General features: G+C 38.2%; 1 protein-coding gene across 4 annotated transcripts; it reads right to left on the bottom strand.

Moving 5' to 3' along the window:
• Nucleotides 1-1,620: 1,620 nt before the first annotated feature.
• MTERF1 (mitochondrial transcription termination factor 1) lies at nucleotides 1,621-10,777 on the bottom strand. Of its 4 annotated transcripts, none has more exons than XM_004045723.4 (3): nucleotides 10,677-10,777; nucleotides 10,075-10,133; nucleotides 1,621-4,785 (listed from the first exon to the last, which is right to left on the bottom strand). In XM_004045723.4, the coding sequence occupies exons 2-3, from the start codon at nucleotides 10,101-10,103 to the stop codon at nucleotides 3,615-3,617; spliced, it is 1,200 nt and encodes a 399-aa protein (XP_004045771.1). In that variant the 5' UTR covers nucleotides 10,104-10,133; nucleotides 10,677-10,777; the 3' UTR covers nucleotides 1,621-3,614. The 4 variants fall into 4 exon arrangements, with proteins under 4 accessions (XP_004045771.1, XP_055202616.1, XP_055202617.1 ...); XM_055346641.2 differs by having other exon boundaries at nucleotides 10,660-10,737; XM_055346642.1 differs by having other exon boundaries at nucleotides 10,663-10,734.
• Between the last annotated feature and the right edge of the window lie 831 nt (nucleotides 10,778-11,608).

Genomic DNA, 11,608 nt, shown 5'->3' with positions numbered 1-11,608 from the left:
TGTACCTACCCAGCCTTAGAAATTATTTAAGGGGAGAAATTACTAGTTTAATAACCCAATAAACCCATCTATAAATATTCACTTTATAAATTCCTTCCTGCTAAGTTCATCTGGAAGAAACTCATTTTTTTTCTTTTTAATCTGCGATATTATCCAAATTCTTGCAGTTATTTGAAAGTGCTCAAATTTATGGCAATAATTTAGAATGGTTTCCATTAAAAAAATGAAGTTTTACAGATCCATCTGACATTTGGAGAATGGCAAAATGCAGCACTCTTAATATTTATATTTTCTAGACCAAAATTTTAAGTTATAAAATATACCGATTAAAACATGGTGGTATGCATTAACACTATGGAATACTGAAATAATCTAGGTAGGATTTTCAAAAAATTGCTAATGTACTAAAATTTACTCACTCTGACCAATGGTGACAAATTATGGTTTATCCAAAGAACAGAATTTCATGCAGCCATTAAAAAATCATGTTATAGGTGAATACTTGATTCTGTAATTAGTTACTAAAGAATACTTAGTATGTTCAGGATCTATTACACTAAAAAAATTATAAAATAGTTTGGTTTCAAATATATATGCCACTCATCTACTCATATTACATGCATGTATGGATATTTCTACCAATGAAAACAATAGGAAGAGTCACCAAAATGTTAATGATCTCTGAGAGAGAAGATTATAGTTATTTTCTTTTGGGGGGTTTATTTCTATCTTTTCCCATCATAAACATGGATTTTTTCACTCATGACAAAATATTACTGAAGATTTCTATAATTTATTTTTTGAGACAGGGTCTCACCCTTGCCCATGCTGGAGTTCAGTGGCACAGTTGTAGCTCACTGCAATCTCAAACTTCTGAGCTCAAGGGATCCTTCCACCTCAGCCTCTGAATAGCTAGGACTAGAGGTGCGCACCACTATGGCCGGCCTTTTTTTTTTTTCCTACTAGCAATGATGTCTTGCCAGTATTACCCAGGCTGGTCTTGAACTCCTGGGCTCAAGCAATCCTCCCACCTCGGCCTCCCAAATTGCTGGGATTACAGGTGTGAGCTGGGATTACATGCCTGGCCAATATTTCTATAATTCTATCTTTAAAAAAAAAGAATTGACTCTCCCTTGATCAGACTCAAACCTTAAAGTATGACATGTTAATTTTGCCTGACAGGCATTATCTGTTTGTTTCTCCAAAGTTTTCCTTCCCCCATCCCCTACTGCCCAATGATCAAGTGCTGTACTGTACTTCAGTGCAACCCACATTCTCTCTGGCCACTTGCAACTATCGTTGCTATACCATTTCTCATCAGCCCAGCTACAATCCTATGATCTGCTGATGTCAATAAACTATTATCTCTTCTACCCACCTCCTTCAAGTCCCTTATGAGCTTGTTAGATTCCAAAGCAATACCTCAGAAAACACTCGCGTACAATTCAGAAGACTTAAGAAATCAATACTTTAAGCCATAACAGTAAAATGTATTCCCAATAATACTACTGTACCCATACAATGGAATATTACTTGCCAATAAAAATGAAATACTAATATGTGCTACATGGATGAACCTTGAAAATATGTTAAGTGAAAGAAGCCAGTCACAAAAGACCATACTGTATGATTCCATTTATATGAAATGTTCAGAATAAACAAATTTATAGACACAGAAAACAGATTCATTTTTGCTTAGGGTTGGGGGAACAAATTGAGGGAAATAATGGGGATTCACTAACAGGTACAAGGTTTCTGTTAGGACTGCAAACATATTCTAAAACTAGATTGTGGTGATGGTTGCTGCTATGGTTTGACTATCCATCCCCTCCAAAACTCATGTTGAAATTTAATCCCCAATGTGGCAGTATTGAGAGGTGGGGCCTTTAAGAGGTGACTGGATCATAAGGGCTATGTCGTCAGAAATTGATTAATCTATTCATGGATTAATGGATTAATGAATTAATAGGTATCATGCGAGTGGACTGGTGGCTTTATAAGAGGAAAAGAGACCTAAGTACATTAGCACTCGCCATGTGATACACTGTGCCGCCTCAGGACTCTTCAGAGTCCCCACCAGCAAGAAGGCTCTCACCAGATGTGGCCCCTCAACCTAGGATTTCTCAGCTTCCATAACTGTAAGAAATTCATTTTCTTTATAAATTTTCCAATAAATTATAAATGTATTATAAGCAATGGAAAATAAAGTTGCACAACTCTATATATACATTGAACTGTGTCAGACTTTAAATAGGTAAATTGAATATGTGAATTATGTATAAAGCTGCTTTTTAAAATACTATCTTTTTATTATAGCTATCACTGATTGCATCATTACTATGTGCAAGAAACCTTAGAGGTGCTTTTTCATTTGATTCCTACCAACTCTGGAAGGTCAGTTTCTGGTGTTACAGATGAGAAAAACAGGTTTAGTAAATTTAAAACATTAACACAAGTTACTCAGGAATGGTGCCCAGATACATCACTCTAAAGCTCTTGCTTTCTAAACTATGCCATGCTTGCCATCAAATAGTTAACCAAATTATAATAGGAGTATCGTTGAATATATAAATGGCCTTAGAAAAGCAGACATATTGTTTTTATCAATAGTAGGAATAAGGTTTTTTGAAGTATCACTGATAGCAAATGAGGTTTAAAAGGTTGAGCACCATTATGTTATTTAATTCAAAAACCACATCTAGAAAACAAATGCCTCTGGAAAATAATTAAAATTAGGGTCATATAATTTGTCTCACGTCTTTCAGTTTATGTCAGAGCTAGATTGTATCTTGAAGATACCGACATTATCTGATTTGCCATTTAAGTCAATGCCTCTGAAAATTATTCTTTAATATTAGCTGAAATGACAACAAAATGCACAGAAATGATTATCATTTCCTTAAACTGTATTAGGCAAACATATTCCTTTATCTAGATTTTATATTCACATTTAGTTTTTTATGCACACATTTAAGACTTTATAAACACTAACATTAGCAATTCCAGAAGGGCAGGTAGATTTTTTAAATATAATTCCTCTTATAAAAGGAAGAAATACAGACTTAATACTAAAGGACTGTATTTTTGACTTCACCTATAACGCAACTAATCATCTACTTAGTTGCTATGTTAATCTATTTGCTTCTTCAGCAAATTATCGCTGACTCAGTGGTTTAAAACAACACAAATTTACCATCTTATGGTTCTGTGGGTCAGAAGTTTGACATTGATCTCACTGGGCTAAAAAGGTGCCAGCAAGGCTGCATTCCTTTCTGGGGACTCTAATGGAGAATCTGTTTCCTTGCCTTTTCAATTTTTTTTTACAGGCCCCCTTCATTCCTTGGCTCAAGGTGTCTTCCTCCTTCAAAGCCACCTTTTAACTTCCTTCAAAAGTAGTTGTCTTTCTTATACAGGATCACTCTGACCTCCTCTTTTGCCTCCCTCTTCAACTTTTAAAGATCCCTACAATTATATTAGGCCCTCCCAAGTAATTCAGGATAATCTCCCCATCTCAAGGCCCTTAATAACATTTTAAATTAATCACTTCTGCAAAATTCTTTTGCAATGTGGCATAACACATTCACAGTTCCTGAGAATTAAAAACATTGGCATCCTTAGGCAAATCTGCTTAACTTTTTCAATTTAGCTTCATATCTTTTTTTACTCCAAGACAGAAGAGTGATGTTTAAAGTACTCAAGTTACAGCCAGCATTTACCAATTCTTCGATTCGACTTTTTAAAGTACTTATGCTTGAATCCAGAACCCGAGGATTTTCAATTATTTGTGAAATGCTAATGTTTTCTTCCATGAGGCAGTCTATTTTATCATTAAACTTTTTCTCTGCCAAGAAGATCACATCTGGATAGCTTAAGACAAACTTCTGCACCTCTTCTTCAGTACATCCAAGAGAAAACAGCTTCTCTTTGATGTTTGCGTAGCTTCTTCTGGCATAGTCATTGGAAAGGTCTAGGATTTCAGCTCCTGGACCACATATCAGAACCAGCAGTTCCTCACTGTTCAAATTGAAAGTTGACTGTAAGAATTCAATGTTAGCTTTCACCCGCTTGGTGCTCTGAATTAAGATAAAAGGGTTTTTAAAAATTATCTTTCTGACAAAATCTGTGGGATCACTGTGACCCAATGACAAACCGGCTGCCTGCAAAAATTCAACCATCTGTTTATTCAGATCAAGACTATTGGAGAAGGTACGAGGGGCATTGGTCAACAATCGACAAAGGCATTTACGGGTCAATCCAACTGAGTAGAGGAACTTTATATTATTCTCTAAGTTTAGGTTGTTATTGGACCGAAAAAAGGATTCAGGAGAACGTTCCAAAATATTTACAATTTCAAGGTCTGATGTCACAATTTTTCTCCACAGATCCCACCGTTTTGAAAGATTCTCGGGAGTACGTGTTATTGCTCGTGGATATCTTGATATGATGCTAGCGATCACTTCTTTGCTAGCTCCTTTGGAAAGAAGGAACATCTTCAGGTCCTGCTCATTGGTAATCATCCTATGAAAAACTCCAGGCTGTCGTTTCCTTGCCATGTCAATATCTACTCCCATAGTAAGTAAGTTTTTCAGTAGGTCCTCATTTTTCAAAGGCTCACTGTCTGCATTATGACACTTCACACCAAAAAGCCTAAATGAAACTGATTTGAAGACGATTTCTGCTGAAAATCGGGTCATCCAACATCTTGAACCAAAGAGAAAGTTATTTCTCATATGCCAGAGGTTTCCTGGTGCCATAATGGTTAGGTAGTTCAAACCTTTTGAAATGCTGTGTAAAACAACACATAAAATATTACACAAACGCATGTGTTAAACAACTAAATGACCATATTACAACCCTATGAGCATCATGGTCATTTCTATGAGAATATACCTTCAGCTCCAGCTCTCCAGAACTGTGTTAATAATTCAGCCACTGCTGAATTATTAAATAAATAGTAAAACTACAATTTATATTTGTCTTAGCCTTTGAAAAATTCTACATGTTTTATAATATAAACAATATGATTGTACTGTAAGACATATATAATCAATAAACAAATGTACATATATCACTGTCTCTCCCTAGCTCACTGCTTCTGTTACCTGTAAGCACAGGACTGCTTCCATTGTTAACCTAAAGAAAAGCAGGATGGGGCACCATTAGTGCCCCAGAATTGTTCTTGCTTTTTTCTTGCTCTTTTTGTTTACCCTTGCCTGCCTTGGCTACCTAAAATCAGTTGACCCTCTCCACCTCTGCTTTGTCCTCCTGATTTCCAAACTTTTTTTTTTTGACACAGGGTCTCACTCTGTCACCCAGGCTTGGAGTGCAGCAGCACTATCATGGCTCGTTGCAGCCTCACCTCCCTGGGCTCAGGTGATGCTTCCACCTCAACCACCTGAGTAGTTGGGACCACAGGAATGCCCCACACACCCAGCTGATTTTTTATTTTTATTTTTTGTAGAGACAGTGTTTCACTACGTCACCCAGACTGGTCTCAAACTCCTGGGCTCAAGTGATCTGCCTGCCTTGGCCTCCCAAAGTGCTGGGATTACAGGTGTGAGCCACCATGCCAGGCGTGGCTTATTTCTTATAATGACACTTTCATTTCTGCCTCATATTTCAATTTTCCAGGTCTTTGACCTTGCCCTGCCCATAGATACTAGATTTCTTTGCCTCTGGCCTCCTGGTTTTCAAACTCTAAATCTAGCCCCGAAAACCAACACCTCAGATTAATTTCCATCTTGAACATCTTTTCCTAAATTCCTGCTACCCTTTATATCCATGCTACCATTAAAGCCTTAATTTTTCTTAGCTTATATAGACCTCTAGTCAACAGCTCTTGATCACAATCTCCATCTCATTTGGTTTACACTACCATTCCCTACGTTGTAACCCAATAATTCCAAACCAATTTTCATCTTCAAAATGAGCTAGTTGTGATATTAAATCCACATGGCCCGCCACATGTGAAACTGTGCGAAAGATGGCATGTAAACATTAAAACATTACCTTTACCATTCTCCCCTTCTCCATCACCATATTACACAAGACTAATTCTGGGCTGTTTGCATCTGTTACACAACACTTTCAACTTGCAACTTCTAGCATGTGACTAAAACCTCAATAACTCATTTTCCTGATCATTTAGAAATGGGGCTCAAAACATACAAACTTATTTATAATCATAACCATAGGTCCCTACTAAAATGAGCATCTCTATTTATAAGAAATATTTTACGAGGAAAGCAACAGAAAAAGTGTTCTGTTATTCAACCTATCTGATGATTTGTTTCTAAGCTACTTGTGCCTGAGTCATATAACAGTACATATATATTTTTTAAACTGTACTTTTGCCTTTTTAGAATATATAGCTGTAACAAGTTCGCGCTTGATTTCTAATTACTTACAATGGGCTCTTACTTAGAAAAGGCATTTCTTTTTTCTCCTTCTCCTAATTAAGCATAAAACAGAAAACAGATAGATAATTCCAACCCACTACTAACCTCTTTGGGTAAAGATACTGCTTTCAAGATCAATTTCAAAGAAAGCCTCTTTGTGTCTGTCCTTTCAATTACTCCAATTTTAACTAGAACTTGATTATGCCTACAGGCAGGGAACATTCCTGTGGCTCACATAATCTACAGATTCTCACAGAGTTGGGAAAAGATCCCAAAACTACAGAATCAAGTAATGTTCAAAGCCAAATGCAAGGTACTCACAACATAAACATCAAACAACAAAAGCACATTTCAGATTGATCCATACTCTACTGAGCTCACTATTCTTCACTTCTCCGTAATACCACATACTACTCTGTAATTACTCTTCCAAAAATGCATGAATTTAGAAACTTTAAAATATAATTATCCTTCTAACTGAAGAATGACGGCTCTACCCTGCATAGTTCAACAGCCTGTTCTCTCTTCCAGATGCTCGACTGACCTCTACTGGAATAAAGGGGCAGAATGCGTCAGCTGGAAATCAGATCAGTACTTTCTAGAGAGGTCCAAGATGATACAATGGGATGGAGGAAGAAAATAGTTAAAACTACAATTTGTATTTGTCTTAGCCTTTGAAAAATTCTTTCTACATATGTTTTATAATATAAACAATATGATTGTACTGTAAGACATATATAATCAATAAACAAATGTACATATATTGTAGGCATATTTCTATTGACAATGTACACAATCAAAAAAGTGTGAAGACTACTAGACAGTGCACTTTCTTAGGACTATTAGCATCATGGTAAACAGGCTGAATAAGCCACAGAATGTTCAACAGAAATTCTATTAATAACAAACTAAAAATAGGTGAAAATGTATGCCAAAATTCCTAACAAAAAGTAACAAATCTATAAACGTTTCTTCTAAATCTGTCACAAGTAAATTTCATGTCTTGTGTATAACTCATCCTCCATGGAAGTATCTTCCACACAAACTTAACATGCCCCAAACTTGAGTATCTTTCCCAGTCCCCAAATTTGCCCTCTTCTGACTAAAGATATCATTATCACAATCACTATCTAAGAGTCATTTGTGATAAAAATCTAAAAGTGAGCTTTGCTTTCTTCCTCTTCCTCAACTCCAGTCATCAAATCACGTAGACTCAACTTCTTTGGCATCTCTCTGAAATCCAACCTCGCTACTCTTCGTAATTCTCATTCTGTTACAAGTCTTCATTCTCTTTTACCCAGCCTGTAACAGCCACCTGATGTGCTTCTCTGACATCCATCACTCAAAACTGCCACCATACTGACATTTGTAAAATGATGTGATTATGTCCCTCATTCTCTGATAAAGACCTTCTGTAGCTCTCCCCGAAAAAACAAAATCTTCAAAGTGATCTTTTTCTAGCTACCTTTTCAGTTAGTTCTAACTACCTTACCATCTACTTCTAACTACCTTTCTAGCTATCTCTTCTATTCTACCACCTCAATACCTAGCACTATCGCCTCTCAAACCTCTGATTCCAAACATCCTTGCCCATTCCTGTCTCCCTACCTTTGCTTAAGTTGTTCTTTCTTTTAGAAAGGCCCATCCTCCTGATGCCTATCCATAGGACAAGGTCCCATTCAAATATAATCTTCCCTCAAATCCTTAACTTACTTTAAAATACTAACCACTGAAATCAACCATTTGTTTTATGATAATTTATTACTAAGGAATCCAAAACTAAGCTTTCTATTTATAGAAAACAAGAGCTGAAATGGACTTACAACTAGCAACTGCAATTTGGTCTTGATTACAATACTAAAATGCAATAAATTTACTCTAAAAATGACATCTAAAAATGACACGTGTGGTCTCAGCTAAACCTAGAAATTTGGTCTTGATTACAATACTAAAATGCAGTAAATTTACTCTAAAAATGACATGTGTGGTCTCAGCTAAACTTAGAAACAGTAATTAATAATATTGACTGTTAATGAACATATGAGGAAACAGAGGAAATTCTCAAATATTGTTAATGGACCAGAATTTGGCACCAGCTGCCACAATTTTAAATGTTCATAGCCTTTAATTCAGCATTTCCACTTCTTGGAGATTATCCAAAGGGGAAAAAAAGGGCCAGGGGCAGCGGCTCACACCTGTAATCCCAGCATTTTGGAAAGCCAAGGTGGGAGGATTGCTTAAACCCAGGAGTTTGAGACCAGCCTGGACAACAAAGTGAGACCCTTATTCTACAAAAAATCAAAACATTAGCCAACTGTAACAGCACACACCTATAGTCCCAGCTGCTCAGAAGGCTGAGGTAGGAGGGCTGCTTGAGCCCAGGAGATCCAGGCTGCAGTGAGCCATAATCTAGCCACTGCACCCCAGCCTGGATGACAGTGAGCCCATCTCAAAAAGAAAAAAAGATAATATGTGTTTGTTACGAAAAAGGATGACTAGGCCAAGCACAGTGGCTTCACACCTATAATCTCACCACTCTGAGATGTTGGCCAGGAGTTTGAGATCAGCCTAGCCAACATGACGAAACCCCATCTCTACTAAAAATACTAAAATTAGCCAGGCATGGTGATATATGTCTCTAATCCCAGCTACTCAGGTGGCTAAGGCACAATAACTGCTTAAACCTGGGAGGCGGAGGTTGTAGTGAGCTGAGATTGCACCACTGCACTCCAGTCTGGGCGACAGAGCAAGAATCTGTCTCATAAAAAAAAGAAAATAGAAGAAAAAGAAAGAAAGAAAAAGGATGACCATCATAACATTATTTGCTGTAACAAAGAAGAAGAAACCCAAATGGCCACCAATAGAATAATTAATAAATTGTGGTACATCTATGCAATATACTATAAAGGTGCCAAAAATAAAGGCCGATCTACTGCAATCAAAAGATGTCAGATATTCTACATGACAAACCGCTTAACAGTATGGATAATGCCATGTATATTAAAGGCGGGGAGGGGGACGTTAATATATACAGACGGGGGAAGTGGAATGACAGTTATTTCTGAAAGATTATTAGAGGCTATGTACTACTTCTGAAATACTGGGACTTTATTTAATGAACATGTGTTACTTTGCAGTCAGACGAAAAAATTTAAACAAGTAAAACTGGCCTTTGGTGTGAAAAACAATGGAAAATACAAATTATCTTTATCTATTTTTCGGTTTCTAGTACCAAAAAAGTCACACTTCAAAATTCTCCATGATGCTTTACTCTTAGCAACGGATCTCCATTCAAAATACTCATAATATCTAGTAAGGTAAATGAACATCTAAATAGCCTAATACAAGAAAGTTAGCAACTTTCCTCATGTACAAATTTCAAAAATGGTACCTATTCAAAAATTGACTTCGATCTATTTCTCAAATTGACTTTTTAATTAACCAAAACCATTATCCAAAGGGCTAATGTTCAAACTTAACAAACACACTGAAAATCTCTACGCTTGTAGTATGAGCTGTCTAAAAAAAGATTTACGTTCGCCTCTGCCCCACAACTGGCCTGTTAAAAAGGCTGTTAATGGAAATAACTAATCACTGGCCCTAAAATACCACATTCCAGCTGGTCTTCTTTTGATACAGCAAGCTAAGTTTGGAGATCTTTACATGCATTTCTCACCTTGTTTGTCCTAAGGAAAGGCTCTGCATCCCTCTAGAAAGGCTGGAGAACAGCTATCTCTGGAAACGACACACACACACACAAAAAAGGCAAAATATTTCAGGCCTTCCTAATACAAAATAAGAGATCGATCCCAGCTAACGTTCTCGTTGCATTATGTTCTCGTGAGATGCATTACCTCTTGCAAACAACATTTCTCAGACTTACAGAAAAGAAAACGGCAAGTACATGCCTACATATGATGGGAAAAGGTAGCGGAATCACGAATACGTTTTGTACCAAAGCTAGGTGCTTCATATATATTGTCTCGCTTTACTCCCCACAACAATTTAAAAGGTAGGCATAAGCCTTAAAATTACAAAATCTGAAACAGCGCCGAGCTCCCATACTAGCCTGCCTTCGCTAGCTGAAGCAGTAGGGTTCGAACCCAGGTGGGTCTTTCTTAACTCAAAACTAAGGTAATTCCACACCGAAGGCTCTTTCCATCCCTCTTCCTCCTCCAAAGACAAATCTGCAAAGGGCTGCACTGTACAGCAGTCACCCACACCCACTTCTTAACAAAAAGAAAGGAAAGCACGGCCTCACCACCTTCCCAATCTCACCCTGAACTGCACCCAACCGCTGCAGTTCGCTTTTACTTCCGCCTCTGGGGTCCGGAGCGGCTAAGAGGAGCGGAAGTGGAAAAGACTAACTTCCGGCCTCGGGTCTCGCGCAGAGGTGATGTCGTTGGTCCTGCGCCCCCTCGTGGCGGTACTTCAGCCCTTCGTAGCCGGACGCTAGGGGCCTGGCAGGGGGCAGCAAGAGACCGCGGTGAGCGCGCGGTATTGAACGCCAAAGAAGGGGTTTGGAGGGTGGGGTGGGGCCTGGGACTCCCAGTCGCCTGGGCAGATGTCCGTGGGGAACTGTAAGGCATCTTATAGGGATCCTACAGGGGGCATCCACTGCCGGCCGACGACACGTGGTGGGAAAGTAGCTATTATTTACATGCATGTTGCAGTTTTTGATAATGCGATTGCTGCTGCTAATGTGACTAACGCGATGCCGATGAACATCTCGGCGTTTTTTGGTGCAGGATAAGCGGGTGTAGACTCTGTCTGTTTAGTCCCAGATTCTCTTCCTTTAATGAACTACCGTGGAAATCCTGGAGTGTCACTGCTGGTCTGAATTCAGCATCCGCCTTCAGGCTGGGAATCAATTCTAGTATACTTCGATTTCCTTACTTGCAGTTCGAATTCAAATATGATTCTTTTGACATTGTGAGGGTTTGCGCTATTTAAAGAATGGAGGCAACCGAAACCTCATCTCCACAGTGGATGCGTTTTTGCACCCTCCCGAGGCGTTGCCTTAAGCCACGCGGTCCTGTCAGCCTCACCTGCCTAGTGATGGTGACAATGGAGGAGATAAAGCTTCGATTCAAAGCACTTCTCCTGTGACCATCAAAAGAAAGATAATATCTACATTAATGAATTAATTGTGTCTGTCGAGTTATCCTCAGGAGACGATGGTGATTTGGTCCTTAAAAAAACACAGGATC

This window comes from Gorilla gorilla, chromosome 6 (assembly GCF_029281585.2).
Source record: "Gorilla gorilla gorilla isolate KB3781 chromosome 6, NHGRI_mGorGor1-v2.1_pri, whole genome shotgun sequence".
NCBI classification, from domain to species: domain Eukaryota; kingdom Metazoa; phylum Chordata; class Mammalia; order Primates; family Hominidae; genus Gorilla; species Gorilla gorilla.
The sequence above is the reverse complement of the archived record's forward strand: the minus strand, read 5'-3'. Positions and strand labels throughout refer to the sequence as shown.

What these genes read in the sequence shown, in the direction of transcription:
- MTERF1 (XM_004045723.4), bottom strand. Translation starts at nt 10,103, where the DNA reads ATGCAGAGCCTTTCCTTAGGACAAACAAG. An exon ending in CTTTCCTTAGGACAAACAAG is followed by an intron (nt 4,786 to 10,074) that starts GTGAGAAATGCA and finishes TGTTTTACACAG; the next exon opens with CATTTCAAAAGGTTTGAACT.